At 34.4% G+C, this 27,786-nt stretch overlaps 1 protein-coding gene across 13 annotated transcripts in view; it reads left to right on the forward strand.

The window, feature by feature from the left end:
- Positions 1-27,786, forward strand: part of LOC143248800 (microtubule-associated serine/threonine-protein kinase 3-like) — a 117,214-nt gene that overhangs the window by 21,800 nt on the left and 67,628 nt on the right. For 6 of the 13 annotated variants that reach the window (XM_076497547.1, XM_076497551.1, XM_076497550.1 and 3 more), the window contains exons 3-4: positions 11,274-11,460; positions 11,813-11,892. In XM_076497547.1, coding sequence (XP_076353662.1) covers positions 11,274-11,460; positions 11,813-11,892 — 267 coding nt within the window. Of the gene's footprint in view, positions 1-956; positions 1,665-1,748; positions 1,902-4,813; positions 4,969-6,692; positions 6,832-11,273; positions 11,461-11,812; positions 11,893-11,944; positions 12,422-27,786 lie in introns of those variants that run through there. The other 7 variants (XM_076497554.1, XM_076497553.1, XM_076497555.1 and 4 more) reach the window with 7 other exon arrangements.

The following is a 27,786-nucleotide window of genomic DNA, read 5'->3' on the forward strand; positions in this document are numbered from 1 at the left end:
TCTTGCGAATATCCCGAAAAAACAACAAAATAACACTCCAAAAATATATGTATTATTACGTCAGTGGCTGCAGTTATGCATGTGGTGTAGTCAGTATTCATAATTCAAATAGTGTTTTGAATAGTTTCTGAACTTTTAGTTTACGAGGACGGCTAGAATAAGTAAACTGGAGGCACTTTTGTAAGTCTAGCCGCGTCATTGGTAAAAATCTGTAGCCTCATTTTACTGTCTCACCGTTACTTTTGCTTTTTTATTATTATTATTGTATGTTGAAAAACGTTTCGTACGTAAACACATTTTGTTATTTGTTCAGACGTTTCTTTATTTGTAACACGTATTTAACACTAAGGATTTTGGTACTTTGTTCAGACAGAAAATAATAGAAAACATGAACTGATAAGCAAACTCTTGGATGTTTTAACACTCCTACGAAAAGTGGGACCTAATAGGCCCCAGAGCAACTTGAAAGGTTATTAATATTAGGCTAATAAATTTGTATTTAAATGAAATTGCCATTTCATTTGATTCATTTCATCAAATATTAATAACCTTTCAAGTTGCTCTGGGGCCTGTTAGGCCTCACTTTTCGTAGGAGTGTTAAGCCTTTGGCTGTTCTATGTGAAGATGGCCCTGTATATGTTAGCACTAGTACACGAAACAGAGTTGACTAACTGTAGTCTATCTGGGCTTATCATAATGTTTAAAATTAGAGGCGTATATGAGGCAACTGAAATTTTTGCGAGAATGTCCAAAATCAAACTACTGACGTGTGTCGCCCTCCCCCCCGCTAGTACAGTGGTAAGTCTACGAACTTACAATGCTAAAATCAGGGGTTCGATTCCCCTCGGTGGGCTCAGCAGATAGCCCGACGTGGCTTTGCTATAAGAAACACACACACACACTGACGTGTGTCACGGTGATTTGAAACAAAATCTGATGCGCACACACTATTTAGAGAAATCGTGCTAAAACTTAGTCCACATAACTTACGTAAAATTTGGTTTGTAAAAATATTATAACTAGACTTAAAATTTAGTTTTACTTCATTATTTCTGATTTAACAGGCTTATTAACTCAATGTTGGTTTATTAATGAAATGTATCGTTTTTGTTTTAAAATCGCACAATTTTCTCAAAAGGGGCCGAAGTGCACTTGGAGGGGTCACCTGTTTCACCTCTTGCGCTATCGTACGATAATGTATTGTCTGTCAGTCAGTCAGTAGACAGTATAATGACGTTGCAATTTGTACCATCGTGACGCCAGTGAAATGTACGCATGCGACGAATCGCGAGAAGAATCATTCGCTGTGTAGGCTATAACACAGCATGACGTCTGAACTAAAAAGGCAGGAAATAAAAATGTTAGTCTAAATTATAGTTTTATTTTTTTCTTAAAACAGAAAATTTTCGGTGATCCTGCAGGAGTACGTGTATCTGTTATAGATTTCTTTTTCTCACCACGATGCTTTCAACAACTTCACGTAGAAGAGGATTCGAGATGTGGTTCATCAGTATCATATTTCACTTTTGATCATGCCACATGTTGTTGATGTTTTTATATTACCAAATAGAATCTTTTTAGTAAGAAGATATTCCGATCTGTTTGAATGAAGAATCTGCTAAACTGAAGCTATGAAAGGAACTGTGTGTCAGATAAACAATGTAGTATGTATACGTTTTCTTTATATATTCTTGTTCGTAAAGTTTTGATCCCTAAGTCCTGTGAGTTATTCACTATCTACAAACGATATGTTACATCGTAGCAGTAGTTAACCCTCCTTTTTAGGGTCTTCTAGATAATCTGTAAATGAAGCAGAGGTACAGATAGAGACGTTTGGAAGTGTGAGTGAAGTTACTTCAAACTGACTGGATCGGATGATGTCAGCATTCACCTCCCAGCAAGTGCGTTATGTGTTTTTCACACTTTTACTTGCCGTAACTTACATGGAAAGCATTCTGCAAACGAAGTAAAGGCAGGTGATTGTTTGTTTGGAAATTTCGCACAAAACTACTCGAGGGCTATCTGTGCTAGCCGTCCTTAATTTAGCAGTGTAAGACTAGAGGGAAGGCAGCTAGTCATCACCACCCACCGCCAACTCTTGGGCTACTTTTTACCAACGAATAGTGTGATTGACCGTCACATTATACACCCCCACGGCTGGGAGGGCGAGCATGTTTAGCGCGACGCGGGCGCGAACCCGCGACCCTCGGATTACGAGTCGCACGCCTTACGCGCTAGGCCATGGCGGGCCGGAAAGGCAGGTGAAAATGTTGTACTTAGTTAAGTATATTCACAAACTGCGTTTATTTTAACAGGAGAGATCATATCTCTATTCATCTCCGAGTTACTGCTTTTATTTTGTTAAAGTAGGAATCTTCTGTTAATGTATTACTATCCCTTCCCCAGTTATTTTTATATTTAGAATCTTAATATTTCACCATTCATCTCTCAGCTACTGCATTTAGTTTCTTTATATTTGGAATTTTTTGCTGATGTGTATTATAATTCATCTCTGTTATCGCTTTCATTTGCTTTCGTATTTGGAATCTTCTGCTGATGTATATTGTCATTCATCTCTCGGTTACCGCTTTCATTTCCTTTTATATATTAAATATTTTACGAACCTTTTTTCCTCGTGTTTATCCTTGATATAATCTGAGTTACAGATGGACATAACTTGTCAATTTACTCTTCCTTTCTTTTCAGTTTGCAGGATCTAACTGGATGTATCGGGTTACCTACCATCAGCTTTAAGAAAACTACACGTATTTCTGTTTCCATTTTTCACAATTTACACAAACAAAAAACGTTACACTTTAGATCATCCAGTATGAATATTTCATCAAGAATGTTTTTTTTTTATTAGCAAAGTACGTTTCAAATTGTTTATCAATTGAACGATTAAAAAATTCTGGAAACTTTGAAATAACTGTTTCAAATTTAAACATACGATTTTCATTTCCGAGACGCCATTTTTTAACCAGAATAACACATCAACGCTTTTACTTAATTCTGGTAGCACTCAGTTACTAAATACAATAATAAATACTTGTTTTAAGAGGGGCCTGGCCTGGCATGGCCTAGCGCGTTAAGGCGTGCGCTTCGTAATCTGAGGGTCGCGGGTTCGCGCCCGAGTCGCGCCAAACATGCTCGCCCTCCCAGCCGTGGGGGCGTTATAATGTGACGGTCAATCCCACTTTTCGTTGGTAAAAGAGTAGCCCAAGCGTTGGCGGTGGGTGGTGATGACTAGCTGCCTTTCCTCTAGTCTTACACTGCTAAATTAGGGACGGCTAGCACAGATAGCCCTCGAGTAGCTTTGTGCGAAATTCAAAAACAAAACAAAATGTTTTAAGTTTGTTTCTTCGTCCAGGTAGTAAATAGGATTACTTGTAAAGCAATGATAACGTAACTATGATTAAAAACAACAAAACTCAGTTTACTTGCTTTTGTGTTAGTATATATATATATATATATATATATATATATGAAAGGATATATATATATATAGTATGTATATGGTAGACCTAACAAATAATCAAATTTTGCAGTTCTTTAAATGTACCCAAGTTTTAAAATACAAAGTTTACAGGATTGAAATTATCGCATTTTTCTTTCCATCAAGCAAATAACGATTTGTAGGTACATTTAGCTCCACCTATACGTATGTTACAATTTTCCCTGTACGAACACATGCCTTAAATGAAGGATTTTGAGATTTTGTAATCCTTCTTGTGTTTTATTCTCGATGTATAAAATTAGTATACACTTTGATGTTTTTCTTTCCATCAAGCAAATAACGACTTGTAGGTACATTTAGCTCCACCTATACGTATGTTACAATTTTCCCTGTACGAACACATGCCTTAAATGAAGGATTTTGATATTTTGTAATACTTCTTGTGTTTTATTCTCCTGCTTAAATATTTATTATGCTATATTAAACACAACAAAGATTAGGTTGATTATTTATTAAATTTGATATAATAAAACTCATGAAAAGTCTGTACTGTTTATGCGATCATTGTTATATATAGTATTTAAGATCTAGCTAGTGATCATTCTTAGTGTTTAAGGTTTGATTTTAAACTTTTACATTTCGCAGTTTTAGGTAAAATTACATTGATTTGATTTTCACGTTAATCCAGGATTTAGTAGGAAAATCCTTGAATTAATTGTTAGTTTTTGTATAAATATAAAAATACCTGTGTATTTTATTTGCTTCAACAGAAAGCCGTTGATTATGCTTCTTAAACGGTAACAGAAAGAGCCCACACTTATGTTGCTTACAGTATATAAAAACTGTAAAAAAAGAAAAGAAAAAAAGTCGTTCACTGATGTCAGGTTGTGTGAGCAGGTGGTGCCATCTAGTGAAAGGATATTTCATTTAAATAAAAGTACTGTGGCTTTTATATTTAAAATGTCTTATGTATATAACGAGTTATACTATTTTTATTGCTTTACATGTCATTCTTTTTAAACACTTTGACTGTAATATACTGAGGTATTTTCAGTTTATATTGTAATCACAAGACAATAACTCTTGTGCGATTAACATTTGTTTAAAACATTTGACGTTTCTATGATAATGTTTAGGACTTCATTTTATCAAAAGTCATTGTTCTCAAAGATTCTTGTAAAACTTGTTATTCAGGTTACTAGAAGCTAAATAATGTTACACTTTGAGAACAAAGAACACTAAACACCGGATGAGTATTGGAGACTAAATGGCTTATTATATGTATAAACTTTATTTTTAAAAAGATAAAATTGAAGAAACAATACAAAGAATTGAGAACAAAATCTAAGTCAGAATATTTATCCTGTTTATCATAATTTTTATGGAATATTTCTTCCATAGATTTTTATAGAGCTCAATATTTTAAGATGAAAACAAACAAAAACTGGTGTCCGTTGTATGTTAATTCGTGTCAATAAGAGGTAGAAGTGACTACAGTTTGACCTGGTTTTGTAAGTATATTTATGTATCTCACGCGATTGGCAAATAGTATACTATTTTACCCATATTTCATTCTGATAAACCACACGACCCCCAAGGAATCTGTCTTTAATTGCAAATGCTTTGTCTGGACTGGAAGGGCGTGGGTTGGCCCTGTTATTAAGCTTTGGGTTTCGGTGCTGACTAACCAGTTTCGAATCCGTACGTACCTTAAAATATTCCCTGCACTTTAAGCTGCAGGTAAACTATAGGAGCTGCAGTCAGCCCCTTAAAAAGTAGATGTTAGGGTAAATGCTTGATGCCTTCGTTTTACTCAGGAGTGATAGCAGATAGCCTTAGTAACTTTGCCATAAATAAAATTACCGAACATTTGCTATAAGAACTTTTCGTAGCAGTTGTATTCCTGAAATGAGTCACTAAAATAATCAAAACATTAATAACAGGATTTTGAAAAACAAATCCTTTGTTAGAATTTTTCAAAACTAAACAGAGTAAAGCTTACAATTCGAGAAGCCCTGACTGGTACATGTTATAGTCGCTGGTAAGTGAAGCAAAATATTGGTGATAATATTCATTTTTTGCACATTTCATCTCGTTTTTAATAATGTTAGACAAACGAGAAAGATAAATAACTACTTGCAACAAGTATTATCAAATGATATGATTTGGGATATAACGGGAAAGAGTTGCGTCAACTATAAGTTATAATTACTGGATCGAAGACTACGAACTTGATTCATTGTCGTCTTCAGAGGAAAAACAAAACAAGATTAGTAGGATTAGTTCCAGAAGTGTAGTGTAACCGTACTCTTTAGTGGTGGTTAAGTGTGTATAAATCTTTGTAGTTGGGATACATATACAATATAAATATTTAGGATTTTGTGTGTAACGTGCACTGATTATTACTTTTTCCTCATAATATTGACAAACTTTGTTGTCTGAATAATTCTTTAGTAGCTGTTCTATACTTTTTCCCTTTGGCAGGCCCAGCATGACCAGGTGGTTAAGGAACTCAATTCATAATCTGAGGGTCATGGGTTTGAATCTTTGTCACACCAAACATGCTCACTTTTTCAGCCATGGGGGCATTTTACTGTGATGGTCAATCCTACTATTCATTGGTAAAAGAGAAGCCCAAGAGTTTGCGGTGGGTGGTGACGACTAGCTGCCTTTCTTCTAATCTTATACTGCTAAATTAGGGATGACTAGTGCAGATAGCCCTCGTGTAGCTTTGCGTGAAATTCAAAACAAACAATTCTCCTTTGGCTCAGTTAACTTGATGAGGCAAAATATCATTTGGAATATTTCTAGTGCTGGGTACTGTGTGTAATTGCTATATTGGAAAAAAAAATCATGCTTCACTCTTCAAGGTTGTGTATGTGTTATAAAAGTGACTGTCAAATCCTACTTTACAGTTAGAGTAGTCTGTAATCTTTGGTGGAGGCAGCATGGCTCTGTGACTTTGCACTTTTGACTATAATCAGATGGTTTCAGTTTCAAGTTTGATTTGCATCATGCTGCTGTGTCTTTTACCCCAATTGATTAAGTCTATTTGTCCAAGGAAGAATTTGTCATTGTTGTTATCCATTTGATTTTGCTTATTAATGTAATGTTCTGGGACTATTGGTCCATCTCGGCTGTTCTACATGCTAAACTAAATTAACTTAACTTAAACAAAAAAACTTAGCCCTTATCATTCATATAATTATCATGCTTTTTCTTAAATTCATTTCAGTTTACTGCCTCTACAACATCTGAAGGCAACCCATTCCAAAGGCCAAACACCCAATTAGAAAAATAACTTGGCTGAAGATGTCTCTTACCCTGCTGAAGTGTATATTTGTTTCCCCTAGTCCTGTTACTTTCAATGTTAAGTATGAAAACAGATGATTCATCAACACTATCAATTTCCTTTACAGTCGTATTCCCCCCCAGCCCTTTTTTTTTTTTTTTACCAAGATAAAACAATTTGAAAGATTTTAGCCTCCCTTCATATGACAACCCTTTTATCTCAGGCACCATTTTAGTAACCCTCCTCTGAATCCTTTTCAACAATTAGATGTTTTTCCAAAGGTAAGGAGCCCAAGACTGAACACAGCATTTCAAATGTGGCCTAACCAGTGACCTATACAATAACGTTAAAAACTCTTTAGACTTGTATTCAGTATTTTTGTAGATACAACCTGAAATTATGTTTGCCATACCATGAGTATCAACACACTGCTTGAATGGCTTTAGAGACTGATTGACTATTATGCAAAGACCCCTTGCCTGTGTAACACTATTATGGCTATTTTCATCCAAATTATACTTATAATTCAAATAATATTGCATTACAATTAAAACTTATCTGCCACTTATTTGCCCAACTCACTAAATGATCTAAATCCTTTTGTAAATCAGTAGTATCCTATTCAAAGCTAGCAACACCCAAGATCTTAATATCATCTGCAAGTTTTGAGTTGTTCATTGACTATTTCTTCATGTATATCATTGATGCAAATCAGAAAGTGGTACCTCACTTGTGACATTAATCTAGTTTGACTGAACTCTGTTTATGACATCCCTTTTCTTTCTTCCATCCAGTGACCCTTTTATCCAAAGAGAGGTACTCCACTTGTGACATTAATCTAGTTTGACTGAACTCTGTTTGTGACATCCCCTGTTCCTTCTTCCATCCAGCACCCCTTTTATCCAAAGAGAGGTACTCCACTTGTGACATTAATCTAGTTTGACTGAACTCTGTTTGTGACATCCCCTGTTCCTTCTTCCATCCAGCACCCCTTCTATCCAAAATGAGTTATTCCACTTGTGACATTAATCCACTTTGACTGAACTCTGTCTATGACATCCCCTTTTCTTTCTTCCATCCAGTGATCCTTCTATCCAATTTGTTAACTTATCTTCTCACATATATAGAGATGATTTTTTCAAAGACTTTTTTTGTGTGATACCTTATTAAGTTCTTTCTGAATATCCAGACATATCAAATGTACACTTTTACCCTCATTTACATAAACAGTAACCTTTCCAAAGAATGTCAAGAAATTTATAAGCAAAATTTTTCTTTAGTGAAACCATGTTGATTAGTTATTAAAATTCTAAACCTTGTTAAAGGACTTTGCAAAGTATTTTTTTAATCATACTTTACACAACCTTCCCACAATTGATGTAAGACTAATGGATCTAAAAGTATTGGGAAAATTTTTATCACCTTTCTTGAAAAAAGGAGTTACATCAGCTAACTTCCAATGCTCTAGTACTTGCCTACTATTCAAGGACTGACAAAAAATAGTAATAAATGGCTTGCATATTCATTATCTAATCTCCCTAAAAACAGTTCTTGGGGAAGTATTATCTGATCCAGGACCGTTATGTTTATTAGTTTCCAATTTTTTCTTATCCAGCTCAGAATTAATGCAGTCTTCTTATTTGATCTTGTTTCCATTTATCAAACATTCAAGATGTGGAATACTGCTTAAATCTTTGCAAGTAAAAACCAAAGAAAAAGCAACATTTAATAACCCAGCCATCTCATAATCATCAGATACTAGCCTTTTTTTGTTATTATTCAAGGATCCTTTCCCCATCCTAACATTCTATTTACCCTTAATGTACTTAAAACAAGTCTCTACTTTTAATTTTCATATTTTCAGCAAACTTTTTTCACATGACCTTTTCAATATCCTTATTTCCTGTTTTGCCAACTTGCTATTCTGTAATCTTCTAAGTATCATATCATACCAGTCAATTTAAATTTATGATACTTTAATTTTATCTGTTAAAGTCTTTGAGAGCCAGTCTGGTGTTTTTACTTGCAACAACCTTTCTATAAGGAATAAGTTTCCCTTGAGTATTTAAACATTTTCCCCATCTGAACAGTGTCTCCAAATAACTCGGCTGCCTAATTCAAAATTTGCTATTTTGAAATTTGTAACAAAATATCATTTATTCCTTATCTCAATGTGCAGCAAAACATGGAATGTAATGCACCCATATATTCCTAGATTTCTACCATCTCAATCATTTCTTTATTTGAAGTTAACTATAAATCTAGAATAGCATTATTTCTAGAAAGTTCTTTGATTAATTGGTGAAGAAAGCCATTGTGAATAGCTTTCAAAAATCTTTCTCCCTCATGGTTTGACTCTAGCATTTTCCAGTCAGTAAGTCTGAAATTAAAATCACCCATAATTATGACTTCATTAACAGTGGAAATCTTAATCTTACTGTAAGGTTTCTGACTAATTTCATCAGTTTCATCTGATGGTCTGTAACAGATACATACTAAGAGCTTTCTTCCTTAACGTCCACTAACAGAAACACAAATGGATTCAAAGCCTTTGCTATTGTCCTTAATATTCTCAATTCCAACAGGATGTAACTTGCACTTTACATCCAGAGCCAATCCTCTCTCTCTCTTTACTGTTCTGTTACTATCAAATAACTTATAACCATGTATTTCAAAGAGATTTCTGTCATCAAAATCATCTAGACTTAACCATATTTCAGTTATTCCCATTATATTAAAATCCTACTTTCCTATCAATGATCTAAAGTCATCTACTTTATTTCTTATACTTCCAGTAGTGACAATTAAGCGTATCTTTATAACTACTTCTGTACTCATTCTTGTGCTAAATGTTTCTCTGCCTCTTGTTCTTTCTGCATTTAGTTTTTCCTAGCTCTCACCATGGTCTAGTGCTAGTTCAAAACTTATTTTACAACTAAGTTAATAGCCTTAGCAAACAAGCCAAACACTATTTTATTTAAATGAAACCATCCATTTTAAAAAGCTCCTTTTCTACACCGAACCAATCCCAGAAGTCCAACCAGCCAATCTGTTCTTCCTTATATATTAACCTAATACTAGTATTTAGCCCTAGTGATTTACTAATCACTTCATTCTGTCAGTTAGTTCTAGACATTATCCCTGACAGAACTAAGTTATGGTCTTTTTTTCCTTAGTCTTTTTAAAGAGTTACCCGAAGGTGTTGTTGACTAGCTGCCTTCTCTCTCTTGTTATTCAATTAAAAATTATTTACAAGTACGGTGTAGATAATTCTAGTAAAGCTTTGTGCAAATATTTGAAAAAATAAACCAATTATATAGGATTGCTGTTTTTTTTAATTTGATATTAATAATGTAGAAAAATGTTTACTGATTTCACTGTTTATCAGATATTTGGCAAATTATTCTAGTGTGTCAACATGTTGGTAATAAATGGATTTAGCGAACCACTCTGAACATTTAAGGCATGTAATTTAAAGGTTTTTGCTAGTCCAAATGTTTATATTACTGCTTTCTACAGACTTAGCAGATTTTCACTGTAATTGTTCTTTTTTGAAACTACTGAAAGAAGTATAATTTTGTTTGTTTTTTATTGTGGCAGAAAATATTACTTCTGTTTACTGAGGGTGTTCAACTGTGGTCATAAACTGCTAACCACCAGGCAGTAATACAAAATAAGATAGCAAAATGAAGAAGTAAGATAAATTAGAAAGTTGACTATAATCATTTAATCTCTTTATATGGAAAAAAGCCTAAGAAATAAAGTATCAGTTTCGTAAAATACAATCTCACTATTCTTATGCAGATAACAACCTGGCCATGCCAGGCCTAAGGCACTCGACTCGTAATCCGTGGGTCGCGGGTTCGAACCCCCATTACACCAAACATCCTCGTTCTTTCAGCCGTGGTGGTGTTATAAGTGACGGCCAATCCCGCTGTTCGTTGGTAAAAGAGCAGCCCAAGAAGTGGCGGTGGATGGTGATGACTAGTCTTCCCTCTAGTCTCACACTGCTAAATTAGGGATGGCTAGCGCAGATAGCCCTCATGTAGCTTTGCGCGAAAGTCAGAAACAAACCAAACCAATGCAGATGTTTTATCCACGACGAGCCATAACGTCTTCAAAGTGTTTCCAAGTAACCCTAAACGAAACCGGTCTGCTGACATATAAAAATATCAGTACATATCTTGTATATTTAACAGGTGGCGTTTTGTTGTTTGCTGTGCATAACGAATTACACACGTTGATTTTGAACCAGTTCGTCTTAAGGACCAGTTTGTGACTTTCAAGAATGTTTATTTTGTTTGTATGTATTGATTATGCTGCCATCTATACACCAGAAGAGTTGCAAAGCCGTCGTATTATTTTACCTCAATACGTGCGTGAAATGTATATAGTAACATACTTGTTCATCAAAAGTAACATTGCTGTGTTTTTCAAACATCCTTCCTCACCCGTTTCTTTCAGAACTCTGTATTTCAGTTGCTTAAGAAAACTAGAGGAAAAACTTGTATATTTTTTTGGTAGGGGGAACAAAATGATACGTCATGTTTGCTCTCATCACAAAGACATGTAGACCGGGATGCTATGATTTTCACCGGTCAGCGAAAATCTCGACCTTTACACAGACAGACTTCGGAAGACGTAAGGAAACGAAGAGAAAGTTTTGGAAGTTTTACAACAGGGCAAGTTAGCTGGCTACATGGGACTCCAGGTGAGTCTTTCGAGGACTTCATCAAAGACTGGGTATTTTACTTTTTTTAAGTAAAACGCACGGTTAGTTAATATTAAATATTCTTAATGAAAAGATGAAGGAATGAGGAACGACAGAAATAAATAAAAATTAATTGAAACTTTTGTACTTATTAAAAATTTTAGTGCAACTAGACTCGACAAGGGTACAAAACTTTCGATTAATATTAAACAATTTATACTTTATAAATAGGAGGATGAGAAGGCAGGTGTTAGTTGACATCTATAGTATTAGTTTATATTTGTAAAGTTGAATATAACATGCCGCCCTAAGGAACTGTCGTGTCACTCAGATTTAAGTATATGTCTTCCAGGTTACTCGGAGACCTCAAACCTCGTACGAATGCGAAGTTCTGTAATGGGACAGTCAGCGCCCTCTCTGTCAGCTAGTATGGTAAGTTTCATATTGACTTCTGATTGGCTATTTGAGTATCAGTGATTGAAGTTCACGCTATCTCATATCGAAACAAGTCCCCACAGAATTAAAAGATATATCAAGACGTCATTAACACACTAGTGTCTCAGGTAGTATATCATGTTGCTCCAAATCTCTGCTTAGTCTTATCTTCATCGGTGTTCCAGATAGCGAGCAGGAAAGTCTATTTTAAAAGTATGAATGCCTTGTGTGTGTGTTGCTTAAGTATATTAAGTCTTAGAAACATTTTGTGTGCGTTAAACTCGATTTAGTCTGTTCAAACTAAATGGTTAAAAACGTATCAACTGTTTCTTCTTGTGTCTATCGAAAAAAGTTTTAGCATTTATGCTAAATAATGCACGAGACTCGTAAATCTTCGTTGAAAGACGCGGTCGAAGAGTCCAGTAACAGAGGTGTGGTATTTGACAAAATGGAAAGTTGGGTTAAGACGGATATAAAGAGAAAACATCGAGTCACACGCCCCACCTGTTTGAACTTGAGACCGACGGTAAGTACCATTCTTAGCTTTAACAGTTACTTGGAAAAGAGCAATTGTAATACGTAATGGAATCGAACAGGTTGCTGCTGGACCCTAGTCAGAAAGAAGTTGCTCCAGATGTCAAGAGCAAAGGTAAAGATTTAGAAAGAGAACCTCTAATGCAGCGTGTAACCAAGGTCTATCTCATAGTCTGACTCGACGAATAAGAGGCTTTACCAGTAGTTGAAATATTAACATTACCTTATGACTTTACCAGTTGAAATATTAATATTACCTTATGACTTTACCAGTTGAAATATTAACATTACCTTATGACTTTACCAGTTGAAATATTAACATTACCTTATGACTTTACCAGTTGAAATATTAATATTATCTTATGACTTTACCAGTTTGAAATATTAACATTACCTTATGACTTTACCAGTTGAAATATTAATATTATCTTATGACTTTACCAGTTGAAATATTAACATTACCTTATGACTTTACCAGTTGAAATATTAACATTACCTTATGACTTTACCAGTTTGAAATATTAACATTACCTTATGACTTTACCAGTTGAAATATTAACATTACCTTATGACTTTACCAGTTGAAATATTAACATTACCTTATGACTTTACCAGTTGAAATATTAATATTATCTTATGACTTTACCAGTTGAAATATTAACATTACCTTATGACTTTACCAGTTGAAATATTAACATTACCTTATGACTTTACCAGTTTGAAATATTAACATTACCTTATGACTTTACCAGTTGAAATATTAACATTACCTTATGACTTTACCAGTTGAAATATTAACATTACCTTATGACTTTACCAGTTGAAATATTAACATTACCTTATGACTTTACCAGTTGAAATATTAACATTACCTTATGACTTTACCAGTTTGAAATATTAACATTACCTTATGACTTTACCAGTTTGAAATATTAATATTACCTTATGACTTTACCAGTTGAAATATTAATATTATCTTATGACTTTACCAGTTGAAATATTAACATTACCTTATGACTTTACCAGTTGAAATATTAACATTACCTTATGACTTTACCAGTTGAAATATTAACATTACCTTATGACTTTACCAGTTGAAATATTAACATTACCTTATGACTTTACCAGTTGAAATATTAACATTACCTTATGACTTTACCAGTTGAAATATTAACATTACCTTATGACTTTACCAGTTTGAAATATTAACATTACCTTATGACTTTACCAGTTTGAAATATTAACATTACCTTATGACTTTACCAGTTTGAAATATTAACATTACCTTATGACTTTACCAGTTTGAAATATTAACATTACCTTATGACTTTACCAGTTTGAAATATTAACATTACCTTATGACTTTACCAGTTTGAAATATTAACATTACCTTATGACTTTACCAGTTTGAAATATTAATATTACCTTATGACTTTACCAGTTGAAATATTAACATTACCTTATGACTTTACCAGTTGAAATATTAACATTACCTTATGACTTTACCAGTTGAAATATTAATATTATCTTATGACTTTACCAGTTTGAAATATTAACATTACCTTATGACTTTACCAGTTTGAAATATTAATATTATCTTATGACTTTACCAGTTTGAAATATTAATATTATCTTATGACTTTACCAGTTTGAAATATTAACATTACCTTATGACTTTACCAGTTTGAAATATTAACATTACCTTATGACTTTACCAGTTTGAAATATTAATATTATCTTATGACTTTACCAGTTTGAAATATTAACATTACCTTATGACTTTACCAGTTTGAAATATTAATATTATCTTATGACTTTACCAGTTTGAAATATTAATATTATCTTATGACTTTACCAGTTTGAAATATTAACATTACCTTATGACTTTACCAGTTTGAAATATTAATATTATCTTATGACTTTACCAGTTTGAAATATTAACATTGCCTTATGACTTTACCAGTTGAAATATTAACATTACCTTATGACTTTACCAGTTTGAAATATTAATATTATCTTATGACTTTACCAGTTTGAAATATTAACATTACCTTATGACTTTACCAGTTTGAAATATTAATATTATCTTATGACTTTACCAGTTTGAAATATTAATATTATCTTATGACTTTACCAGTTTGAAATATTAACATTACCTTATGACTTTACCAGTTTGAAATATTAATATTATCTTATGACTTTACCAGTTGAAATATTAACATTACCTTATGACTTTACCAGTTGAAATATTAATATTATCTTATGACTTTACCAGTTTGAAATATTAACATTACCTTATGACTTTACCAGTTGAAATATTAATATTATCTTATGACTTTACCAGTTGAAATATTAACATTACCTTATGACTTTACCAGTTTGAAATATTAATATTATCTTATGACTTTACCAGTTGAAATATTAACATTACCTTATGACTTTACCAGTTGAAATATTAACATTACCTTATGACTTTACCAGTTGAAATATTAACATTACCTTATGACTTTACCAGTTTGAAATATTAACATTATCTTATGACTTTACCAGTTTGAAATATTAATATTACCTTATGACTTTACCAGTTGAAATATTAACATTACCTTATGACTTTACCAGTTGAAATATTAATATTATCTTATGACTTTACCAGTTGAAATATTAACATTACCTTATGACTTTACCAGTTGAAATATTAACATTGCCTTATGACTTTACCAGTTGAAATATTAACATTACCTTATGACTTTACCAGTTGAAATATTAACATTACCTTATGACTTTACCAGTTGAAATATTAACATTACCTTATGACTTTACCAGTTGAAATATTAACATTACCTTATGACTTTACCAGTTGAAATATTAACATTGCCTTATGACTTTACCAGTTGAAATATTAACATTACCTTATGACTTTACCAGTTTGAAATATTAACATTACCTTATGACTTTACCAGTTTGAAATATTAATATTATCTTATGACTTATTTGGCAGTTTTGAAACCACTTTTATTACACACAAGTTATGACTGGGAACTTTTTTTATTGTTATAAGTTCGTATTTTGTAACTCGAATCAGAATTTATTGAAAACATATTATTTTTTGTGAACCGTGTGTAACTTTTATGTTGAAATGGCACTGTAATAGGGAATTGTGCTTCAAGTATTGCCAGTCCTAGCTCCAGCTTTCGTTAACTTTAGGTCCAAACCTAAAATAAATATAAAGTAAGATTAATGTACGAAATCAGCATGGAGGATAATGATATTTCGGGGGACCCGTTCCCCATGTTAACTCTACTAATCACAGCCTCGAGTATTAACACTTATGATGAATGTAATAACTCCTGTTGTTTATGAATAAAAGTCTTGTGTGGTTATAGCTTTGTATTTCAGGAGATTTCTAAGAAGACAAAATGTTGCCTCATGGACATATGACTTCTGAATCACCACAGGGGCAACACTAGTGCGTTTACATTTGATGATACATTAAACAGGTTTGCTATCGGACGGCAAGTCTAACTTTATAGAGATAAGTAATGAAAACTCGTGTGTTGGACAGAATGTACAAAAATTATTGCGATATTGGTAAAATATATTTTTAAAAGTTTTTTTTTTTAAATTATGTTTTGAGCAATTTTTACGTGTAGGCGAAATAGCCCATCTGCTGTTATGGAAAATGAATGAGATTTAAAGAAATTCTTCGGGTTCAGTTAGCAAATTAGTTTTATTTTAATGAAATATTCACGATTTAGGTTTAATATGTTTTAAAATTTTGTTTAATCTTATTAAATATCAAATATTTTATTGTAAAGAAGAAAGAACATTTGGGTCAGGCATGATCAGGTGGTTAAGGCACTCGTAATCCGAGGGTCGCGGATTCGAATCCCCTTCACACCAAACGTGCTCGCCTTTCAGCCGTGGGGGCGTTATAAAGTGATGGTCAATCCCGCTATTCGTTGGTAAAAAGAGTAGCCCACGAGTTAGCAATGGGTGGTGATGACTAGCTGCCTTCCCTCTAGTTATACACTGCTAAATTAAGGACTGCTAGCACAGATAGCCCTCGAGTAGCTTTGCGCGAAATTCAAAAACAAACAAACAGTTACGTCGAAAATTAAATAGAAAATTACTTAAATGTTATGCAGACATATTATTATGGGCTTTATTATAATTTGTCAACGGGAGTGGAAAGTATGAACATTCTTTAATTTTATACGTGCTGTTTTTTCGACTACAAATATTTGAAAAATACAATTGTATTATCGATTTCTCCAGGAAATAACAGTGTATTTAAAAGAAATATTACTTGATTTGCTATATCATTTTTAGGATACAAAACATTTACATAGTTCATACACTTACTACATTTGTAATGATAAATATTACGTCATTTGGTCCAGTTGCTTACTTACCATTTCCCTATCCCAGTGGCTTAGCGGAATATCTGCGGACTTCTACTATTAGAAAGCGGGTTTCGATACCCATGGTAGGCAGAACAAAGGTAGACCATTGTATATTTTTGTTTAACTACAAACAAACAAACGTATTGCATTAGAATAACCTATGTACACTTGCTCTGTTTTTACATCGGACATTGTTAATCAATTGTCAAACCTTTCGTGATTTGGTGTTGTGTTTTCTAAGCCTATTTTTGTCATATTTGCCCTGTTTTGACACAGGTGATTATCTCTTAATGATTATTGTACAACTTGTTTTACTGTTTTTCTTATCTGTTGTGTGTTGACACTGGGATAAAGGAAGGTTAGAATATTATATTGATTGTGTTGATTTAAGTGATATATGGTCGGTTTTATGTCGGATGAATCTTTCTTGTTGGCAATACATAAATATTTGTATCCTCTCAATTCGTTTGCATTCTCGTTCCGTGTGTATGGAAGTATAAAGGACATTTATATCTTCATGTAGAGTATAGATAGGTGTAAATGTTAACGAATATTATTTTAGAACTGTTTAATGGATTGACTTTTAAGCAATATTTGGAAGGTGCGGTCGTCTGTAACGTAATTTATACGAATAAACTGGGTCTTGTTTTGTGTTACATATATTTGTTCGCGCGGTAAATATATAAAATGTACGCATATGAGGTACAGTGTCCAAACGTAGACAAACACACAGCTAGCAATTAACCAATTGGATTGTTACATACAGCTTTGATGTTTTCTGGGGAGTAATAGATGTTACATAAAATGTGGGGAGTATTAGATTGCATTAGGCACAAAGTTTTGTATGCCGTAATAGATTGTTACATAGCACTCTGGTTAGGTTGGGAGTTTTTGGTTGTTCCATAATGCTATAAAGTTTTGTACAGAGTAATAGATTGTCACTTAACGCTCTGAGTTTACGTGAAATGAATTATTATATGACGTTCTGAGACTAATTGTAGAGTAATAAAGATAATTTGGAATGTATCAAAAAACGTTTTTATCCTTTTGATGAAAAAAGCATACATAGTTTTTTTATCGTCGGTATTATGTCGAAATTGGATTTAATTGGAACATTGAAGAACAAAATGAGAGAGTGGCTGTTTTCTTTCTGTTCTAAAAAACTCTAATGTACTTTGAATTAGAAAATACTACAACAGCATAGAATTTAATTCGGGAAAAGTGGTCTACCTGGCAAAATCGAATTACGGCCATTTTCTTGAGGGAGAGGACGATTTTAGGCCATAATTTTAATGTAATAAAATATATGTCAGAGGATTAGATTACGTTCTATACAAAACCGTTGTAAAATGATATTTTTATTTAACTTTCATTCATTTATTAAAAATAATGGAACAAATTCATTGAAAAGTGATTTTTTTTAAACCAACTTATGATTAAGACTAAAACTTAACGTTGTCAATACCAGTCGTTATCACTGTTGCACACTCTGTGTGCACTACATATGATATACAGTTTTACTCTTATTACCAAACTTGGCTGTCTATCAAGAACGTCGCCTCGGGGAACAGTCGTGGAAAAGTGTGCCACTTTTAACATTGCTGAACGTAATATTTAAGGCTGCATAGATTGAACCCAGAGAAGACTCTGTGGCCACACAAGTGTTACTGGCATAATAGAAAAGCACTAACAGACGAATTCAACCCGAGGCGATTTCGTTCTTTATTTGTCTGGCGTAAAAATTATGCGAAAACTAAACATATTGATGGTTCTTTTTATTACTATTATTTTTTTTTTTACTGAAGTTTCACGTGGTCCCAGATTTATTAATACATTTACAGTACGTTTTAAATAAAACTAATTAAATGAAAGTCCAAGTACAATGTATATATAAAAACAACTGATTCCTAGCAAAGTTATTGCTAGTTTATCTGTTTTGTCACATTTTTATTTAAGCGCGCGCGTGCACGCGCACACGAAACGATAAGCAAGGAAGTAAGTTTTATTAATTTTTTTTTTTCTTTCCATAAACCATCACTTGACAAAAAGCATGTTTGTATGTGTATGTATTCACTTGTAACTGGCAAACTGCTAGACCAATTTTAACCAAATCTGGCACCTACTTATAGAATTTACCGGAGGATAGCATACTGAAATTGTCATTCCCGTTTAACCTCTTATCTAATTTTTTGAGGGTTTCTATGTTTTACCCATGTGTTGAACGGGTACGTTAGCGTGTGAGTAATGTGAATGTAAACATTACTTAAAACAGTTAATATTAACATCGAAAGGAAGGACTGCATTGAAATCTGAAAGACCTTAACCTATGATGATAATGAAGTAGAACATTTGTTATACAAAACGAGCCTTAATAAAAATGAAATGTATATAAAGTTGCATAATCAGAATAAAAGATGGAAGACTGAAAATTGGTAGACTCTAAGGGTGAAGGATGGGTATTATAATAGTTTAGATAACTCCGTAGGGATTTTATTCTAGTATAAATTATCTGCTGTGTTACTAATATTACCTAGTTAGGTTGAGCAGTTACTACTTTAATGGGGAGGGGGCTGAAATGTTTGTTTATTTATTTTTGAATTTCGCACAAAGCTACTCTTTTACCAACGAAAAGTAGGATTGACTGTTACATTATAACGCCCACACGGCTTAAAGACTGAGCACGTTTCGTGTGACGGGGATTCGTATCCGCGACTATCAGATTACGAGTCGAGTGACTTAACTACGTGGCTACGTCTGGCCGGGCTGGAATGCCAAGTTTAGTGAGTATTCTCTTACCGCTCGCAATAATAGATGTTATTTGTTTGTTCTTAGAAGAGAAATGGACAGTCACCTTCACACAACCTCCTGCAGGCAGTGAAGGTCATTATGGATGTGGGCCGTTGGGGTTTAACGTTCACATCTTGCTTTCTCAAGTTGTTTTATTATTATTCTTATTTCTCTTTTGTTCTTTAAACGTAAATCTTTGTGAAAGAATCTTATCACTAATGGACGATGTATCCCCACCACATCATGGGCCCTGAATACGGTCATCTACATAGACCAGGTATTTCGTTAGGAGTTTTACTCTGTGCTTTGCTAGCTGTGCCACTAATATAGCATATTCACATTTCACACAAATGATAAAAAACAACAATAAACTAACATGTCGTAATCGAAAGGTGTATGTACGGCACGAGTGATAGGAAAGAATTGAATATCCTGATTTAAGCGTCTATAGTTTTGTTTTTTAAATTCGTGGTGTAAGGTGACGTAATAGTAAATTTTCGTAAAACCGGTTTAATCAAACTACAAACTTAGTTACCGTCCCATCTGTGTGTATATTTATTTAAAGTAGCTCAGTAACTTGTGCGACGGTTCAAAAATATGTTTATGGGCTTAAGACATTAAATATGAGTTAGATCCCTGCAGAAGGCACATTGCAGATAGCTTGCTTAACCACCTCTACACAAAAGTTAGATATCAAGACAAAGACGGTAAACCACTTACTGGTCCCAATTTTGAATGTTTGTATGTATGCAAGAACAGCTTCGCTTTAGATTGATAATGGTCAGAAATCCATGTATAACCAATGTGTAATAAAATGTATACATTTTATGTATAACCAAGAAACAAGAAAAATGCTACCTTGTGAAATAAATGCATCGTTATCAGTGGCTAACTTATTTCCGGTTTATTTTCACTAATTACCAAATTATTTCTGTACGAAACTGTTTTCAAATAACTTTTAATAAAGGAGGCTCTGCTGGTATGAAATGAGGGTTTTGTTGGCTGATTGTGGCCGAGGGCAGTAAATTCTTACAGTATAATATTAATAGTACTGATTCAAAGGAAAACTATTGCACTTATAAAGGTTATTAAATAGTTATAATGCAATATTTTGTGGTTGTGGTTTCCTTTTGCAGTGCAGTTGTTTTTACGTGACACTGGCTGTTTTTGGCCAGGCATGGCCGGGTGGATACGGCGCTCGAGTTGTAATCTGAGGGTCGCGGGTTCGAGTCCCCATCGCACCAAACATGCTCCCTTTTTCAGCTGTGGGGACGTTATAATGCGACGTTCAAGTCCACTATTCGTTGGTAAAAGAGTAACCCAAGAGTTGGCTGTGGGTGGTAATGACTAGCTGCCTTTCCTGGAGTCTTACACTGCTAAATTAGGGACGGCTAGCGCAGATAGTCCTCGTGTAGCTTTGCGTGAAAACCAAACCAAACTGGCTGTTTTTCTCCTTGTGTTTAGTATTTATTTTGATTAACAGTGGCTGTCTTTATTCTTGTATATACCATCACTGTCGGTTAACACTGGCTTTCTTTCTCGTCGTGTTTTACATCATTTTATGGTTAACACAGGCTGCTTTTCTCCTAGTGTTTGCCATCGGTGTTGGCTCATATTGGCAATACCCCACTAGTTCAGCGGTAAGTCTCTGGACTTACAACGTTAAAATCAGGGGTTCGATTCCCCTCGGTGGGCTCAGCAGATAGCCCTATGTGGCTTTGCTATAAGAAAACACACACATATTGGCAATATTTGAGAGCTTATTTTGTTTAACAGTTTCCTTTTTCCCATCAATCAAAACATTAATTATCTGGCACCTATAGCAGCTCCGAACTTCTTTTTGTAGTCGTGATTCCGTGAATTCAGTTTCGAACTTCTTTTTGTAGTCGTGATTCCGTGAATTCAGTTCCAAACTTCTCTTTGTAGTCGTGATTCCGTGAGTTCCGAACTTCTCTTTGTAGTCGTGATTCCGTGAATTCAGTTCCGAACTTCTCTTTGTAGTCGTGATTCCGTGAATTCAGTTTCGAACTTCTCTTTGTAGTCGTGATTCCGTGAATTCAGTTCCGAACTTCTCTTTGTAGTCGTGATTCCGTGAATTCAGTTCCGAACTTCTCTTTGTAGTCGTGATTCCGTGAATTCAGTTTCGAACTTCTCTTTGTAGTCGTGATTCCGTGAATTCAGTTTCGAACTTCTCTTTGTAGTCGTGATTCCGTGAATTCAGTTCCGAACTTCTCTTTGTAGTCGTGATTCCGTGAATTCAGTTTCGAACTTCTCTTTGTAGTCGTGATTCCGTGAATTCAGTTTCGAACTTCTCTTTGTAGTCGTGATTCCGTGAATTCAGTTTCGAACTTCTCTTTGTAGTCGTGATTCCGTGAATTCAGTTTCGAACTTCTCTTTGTAGTCGTGATTCCGTGAATTCAGTTTCGAACTTCTCTTTGTAGTCGTGATTCCGTGAATTCAGTTTCGAACTTCTCTTTGTAGTCGTGATTCCGTGAATTCAGTTTCGAACTTCTTTTGTAGTCGTGATTCCGTGAATTCAGTTTCGAACTTCTCTTTGTAGTCGTGATTCCGTGAATTCAGTTTCGAACTCTCTTTGTAGTCGTGATTCCGTGAATTCAGTTTCGAACTTCTCTTTGTAGTCGTGATTCCGTGAATTCAGTTTCGAACTTCTCTTTGTAGTCGTGATTCCGTGAATTCAGTTCCAAACTTCTCTTTGTAGTCGTGATTCCGTGAATTCAGTTCCAAACTTCTCTTTGTAGTCGTGATTCCGTGAATTCAGTTTCGATGTATTTGTCAGAATTGCGTGTCGTTGCTGTTCACAGTTGTTAAGTGTACTTAAGAGTTAAAATGATGGTTTACAACAGGTTTCTGGTTGTATTTTGCCTGAATTTGAAAAAAAAATCAAATATTTTTGTAAATATTAATTATTTTTAAAATCTTTAATTATCAAATAAATTAAAAGCAGATACGTCATCAGACGACTTACATTTAAAGGTTTGTTTAAGAAGTCCTTTCTATAATACATGCAGATATTGTCATTGCTTGAGAATTGTATTACCTTGTGCAGATTGTTGTTCAACTTTATATGTGAAGCTTGAAATTTTCCACTTTCCAGCTCCGAATTACCATTTGTCGATGAACAGTTCTGAATTCGTTCTTTTAGAAGCAGGATGTATCAGCATACAGCGCGACTTTGTTTTTTTACAATAAAATTAAAGTCATTACGACGACTGTCCATTCATTTGTTTGTGATTTATATCCTATCGAGGAATTATATAAAACTTTAAGTGTGTGTAATAAGGCCTTATCCTTCTTCTAAGAGAGAGGCTTAGTTGTTGGAACAGGTCAGGTAAATAGAGCATTGGAAGTGACGTTTCATAAAGATTATAATCACTAAACAAAAAGAATCCCATAGAAGGAAAATATCTTGCTCTGTAACCAAATTGAACCTGCATCTACTTTTTTGTTACGAAAATTCCGAAACGTGATGTATAGTGGCTCAGCCTGGTTTACTACTTCGGTGTGTGTGTGTGTGTGTGTGTGTGACTAAAGGGTGGAAGCAATAAGTTAGAAAGCTGATATTAATCGAAATTTGTAATAAAATGGTCATTAAACACAGTCAGTTGTAATAGTGTTTATAGGAGTTTTATTTTACCAAATATACAAAAACGAATTTATTATATATAAAATTAAAAAATTAAATGTGATCAGTATGCTTAGGTTTTCAGTTGGCTGGTTCCTCCCCGGCGACACCTCTGGTGGTATAAAACGTAAATACTCTTGCATGACACTGAGCTACATCCAAAGAAATAGCGCGTGTTTGAAGCTTTGATTTCCATAATGTTTGTTTCTACCATCAATCTTTTACCGTACATGTGGTCAAGTGAGGGTTCAGAGCTTTGAGCAACTACCACACGTGCACAAATCAATCACGGTAAGCGCATTATATAATATTCTCGAGACATTTAAAAACTGGATAAACAACTGTGGGCGTCAATGTGAGCACACATACGCGTAGATAGTTAGGCCTGTATATTGCTTCGTTACTATTCATAAGTTACGATGTGCTTGTATGCAACAGACGTTACAACACCAACATACTCTTTTAAAATTTGTTCATCGCAATTATAATTAAAATGTCAAATACTGTACTTTAAAGTACAAAACCCAGTAAACGAGCTTGGGAACCATCTGCCTTAAACATTTTTTTTCCTGTACCTTTGTTGTGTACAATACTGCATTGAACTGGGAGGTACTGAGCTTGTTGTAAACTAACAGTTAAATGATTTTGAAGAAAGTTTGGTTTGTTTTGGAATTTCGCACAAAGCTACTCGAGGGCTATCTGCGCTAGCCGTCCCTAATTTAGCAGTGTAAGACTAGAGGTAAGGCAGCTATTCATCGCCACCTACCGCTAACTTTTGGGCTACTCGTTTACCAACGAATAGTGGGATTGACTGTAACATCATAACGCCCCACGGCTGAAAGGACGAGTATGTTTGGTGTGGTGGAGATTCGAACCCGCGACCCTCGGATTAGGAGTCGAGTGCCTTAACCACCTAGTCATGCCGGGCCTTTGAAGAAAGAAAGAAACACATACGTTTTTAATTTATTAAATTTTGACATGGCCGAGCGCATAAGGCGTGCGACTCGTAATCCGAGGGTCGCGGGTTCGTGCCCGCGTCGCGCTAAACATGCTCGCCCTCCCAGCCGTGGGGGTGCATAATGTGACGGTCAATCCCACTATTCGTTGGTAAAAGAGTAGCCCAAGAGTTGGCGGTGGGTGGTGATGACTAGCTGCCTTCCCTCTAGTCTTACACTGCTAAATTAGGGACGGCTAGCACAGATAGCCCTCGAGTAGCTTTGTGCGAAATTCCAAAACAAACAAAAAAAAAAAATTAAATTTTGAATATTCTTGTCTCTTTGGCTAGCCAAATTGATTTGTGTACAAAATTTACAGTCGCACTGTTTAAGTTATATCCAACCCCTAAAAAAAACTGCGTAAGTATGTATAAAGCCTGGTGAAAACTAAAGATTTGGAAACTTGCTATAACATTAAAAACAGTTTTGTTAGTTCAAGGAAATTTAAAATAAGGTAAAAAATATGTTCAGTAATAGTAAGTGTACAGTTAGTATAAGTATTTCATATGATGTACTCCATTGAAGTGTTGTGTGTGTCTATAGCTCCACAGTGATTTTCACTTGTTTATCTACTTACACTCTCCGATATAAGCAGATGAGAACAAGTTCTGTGAAGGTAGTAATGTTTCCACGAAAATTATTGCGATAAAAAAGCTCATGTAAATTATGTACAGTTGGGTTGAAAGTGACTACAGTAATATCTTTTATAATATAGTTCAGTTTCCAAAGTGTTACTTTGGAAGTAACAATAACATAGTATCAGCTATTTTTTTAGTGTCAACTGTGTAATAAGTTGCAACATTCTGTATATATATGTAAATATACTCTAGAACTAACGGTAAAGCAGTTTCTAGCACGATCTGACGCCCGTTTTGGTGCTGAATTAATTACAGAAATAAACAGACAAGAGTGTGTCGTGTGAAGATATAAGGAAATATTTAAACACGCGTCAAGCACAATGTCTTGAAGGTTGTACAGGTTGTAATAAAGTTAACTTTCCATATATGGTATTATTTCTTGTTGAGTAATACTGAGGTAAGATGTTTGAAACTTTGTTACATGTCAGACGGTAACAGTTGGGATATTGAGGTGTAAGGCTCGTTTTCGTACGTGGGCTTCAACTTTTTCCACACCCGTATATAAATATGCACCAGTAGAAAGCCATACTTCGGTAAAGTATATTTATATTTCAATGTCTCTTGTGCTCCATATACCATTATTATAATGTTTGTGTTCGCGACAAAACTGTAGGAGAAAGTATATATTAAGCAGAAAAGTCTGTCTAATCTTTACAGCTGTGAACATACTGTGATGAGAAAAAACATTTAATATTAAGTAGAAAAGTCTGTCCACTCTCTACAGCTGTGAACATACTGTGATGAGAAAAAACATTTAATATTAAGTAGAAAAGTCTGTCCACTCTCTACAGCTGTGAACATACTGTGATGAGAAAAAACATTTAATATTAAGTAGAAAAGTCTGTCCACTCTTTACAGCTGTGAACATACTGTGATGAGAAAAAACATTTAATATTAAGTAGAAAAGTCTGTCCACTCTCTACAGCTGTGAACATACTGTGATGAGAAAAAACATTTAATATTAAGTAGAAAAGTCTGTCTAATCTTTACAGCCGTGAACATACTGTGATGTTGTTGTTTGTTTGTTCCTCCATCCGATTGATTGCTTTTCCCTTTTTCGTTTACATTTCAATGTTTAATGATTAATTCCAAGAAAACACTCTTCATAGTGCAACCTGCATCTCTAGACAGATGTTCCATTTTAGTGCTATACAGTGGTAGTTTAACTGATGCATGATACAGACATACTGTGCTAAAGAACACCGAGACAGAAGTTGTAAAAGTTTCTTACGCCCTCTAACGTCTCCTCACTGTGATTATTATTATTATAAATTGTATCGAAATTTCAAAACGGCACTAGAAGTTCAGCTTATTTGGAACAGTGTAGTATGGTTTAGTAATTCAATAGTTATTTTTAAATACGGTATGTAACCTTTTTGGAAGCACGGTATGGTAGTTTCGAAAGCACTGTCACAGGGAGCTTACATGTCTGCCTAAGCTGTTATCGGAGTTAGGGGCGCATTATCTTTGAGGACTTCTTTCCTATCTGAGAGTTTCCAAACCCTCAACACACGTCTTTCACAGCGGATCTTTATCTTTCGTATCAAGTGTTCAGGAAACAACCACGCGATAACACAAGCTGTGGAGCTAGCAAGCGTCACGTGCAGTTGTAAACAAGTATTGTCACTTGTTCTCCATGCAGCGAGACGCCAACATGTTTGCAAGTAGTGGAAATGTTAATGACACCGTGCGTTTGTTTGTTTAATCACACATGACATCTTCTTGGTGTTGTAACTTTTGCAAAAACCTAGGGTCCAGGTGGTTAGAGTACTCGACTCGTAATTTGAGGGTTGCGGGTTCGAATTCCGTCGTACCAAACATGCTCATCTTTTAAGCCGTTAAGGTTTTATATGATGGTCAATCTCACTATTAGTTAGTAAAAGAGTAGCCGAAGAGTTGGCAGTAGGTGGTGATGATTAGTTGCCTTCCCTCTAGCCTTACATTGCTAAATTACGGACAGTTAGCATAGATAGCTCTCGTACAGCTTTGTGCGAAATTCAAAACAAACAACAACCTATGGACTTGAGCCGATGTCTCGCAAGAAGTAAATGAATACAACTTCTATACATGTATGTTTCAGTGTATTTATCAGATAGTACATTTAGTTTTGCTTAGCACATATGTTGACGTAGCGAAGAACGACTTTTTATTTTTTAGTCATTATTTTTCTTTTCGGTATTTAATTTTAAATGTCATTAACTGCCGTGTAATATAGCCTGATCCTTCTATAATTCGAATATAATATAATTAATATAAAAATAATTTAGAATATAAGATAACTTTGTGAAGTTTGAAATCGTATGGAATCATACAATTGCAAATGTATTAGTCTTAACGTTTTGTAAAAGGAGATGTAGAAGCTAATGCCGCGTTAATTTAATAGTTAGCTGTGGGTGAGGGAGCGGTATTGTGTGAAGGTCAATTCCATTATTTGTTGCTGAAAGAGTAACCCAAAGGTTAGCAGTGAGTGGTGACTTAGAAACGGCTGGAGCAGATAAACCCTCAGATAGTTTTGAGGGAAATTCCAACCAAACTAAAAGTGATATTGTAACTTGTTTATGAGTGGTTTCTATTGTTGTGTGAGGGTTCATAATTCGACCATTTTCTGAGGTGATCGGGTTTTGTTTTTTGTAAACCTATGCGGACCTTTCAGAAATAATTGGTATGAAGAAGGCACTTGTATATTTTGTAAATGATGAAAATAATTACATCGTCAATGTTTAAAGTTTTACTGTTTTGTATTTGTCGAATACTGGTATATTCTCGTTAGCATGTATACTTGTTTACTATAATTCAGTTGTTTTAGGAAGGGGATATAGTCCCCCACGCCCAATGATTCGGCGATATGTCTGCGGACTCACAACGCTAAAAATAGGGTTTCCGTACTCGTG

Source organism: Tachypleus tridentatus, chromosome 4, assembly GCF_004210375.1.
Source record: "Tachypleus tridentatus isolate NWPU-2018 chromosome 4, ASM421037v1, whole genome shotgun sequence".
Classification (NCBI taxonomy): domain Eukaryota; kingdom Metazoa; phylum Arthropoda; class Merostomata; order Xiphosura; family Limulidae; genus Tachypleus; species Tachypleus tridentatus.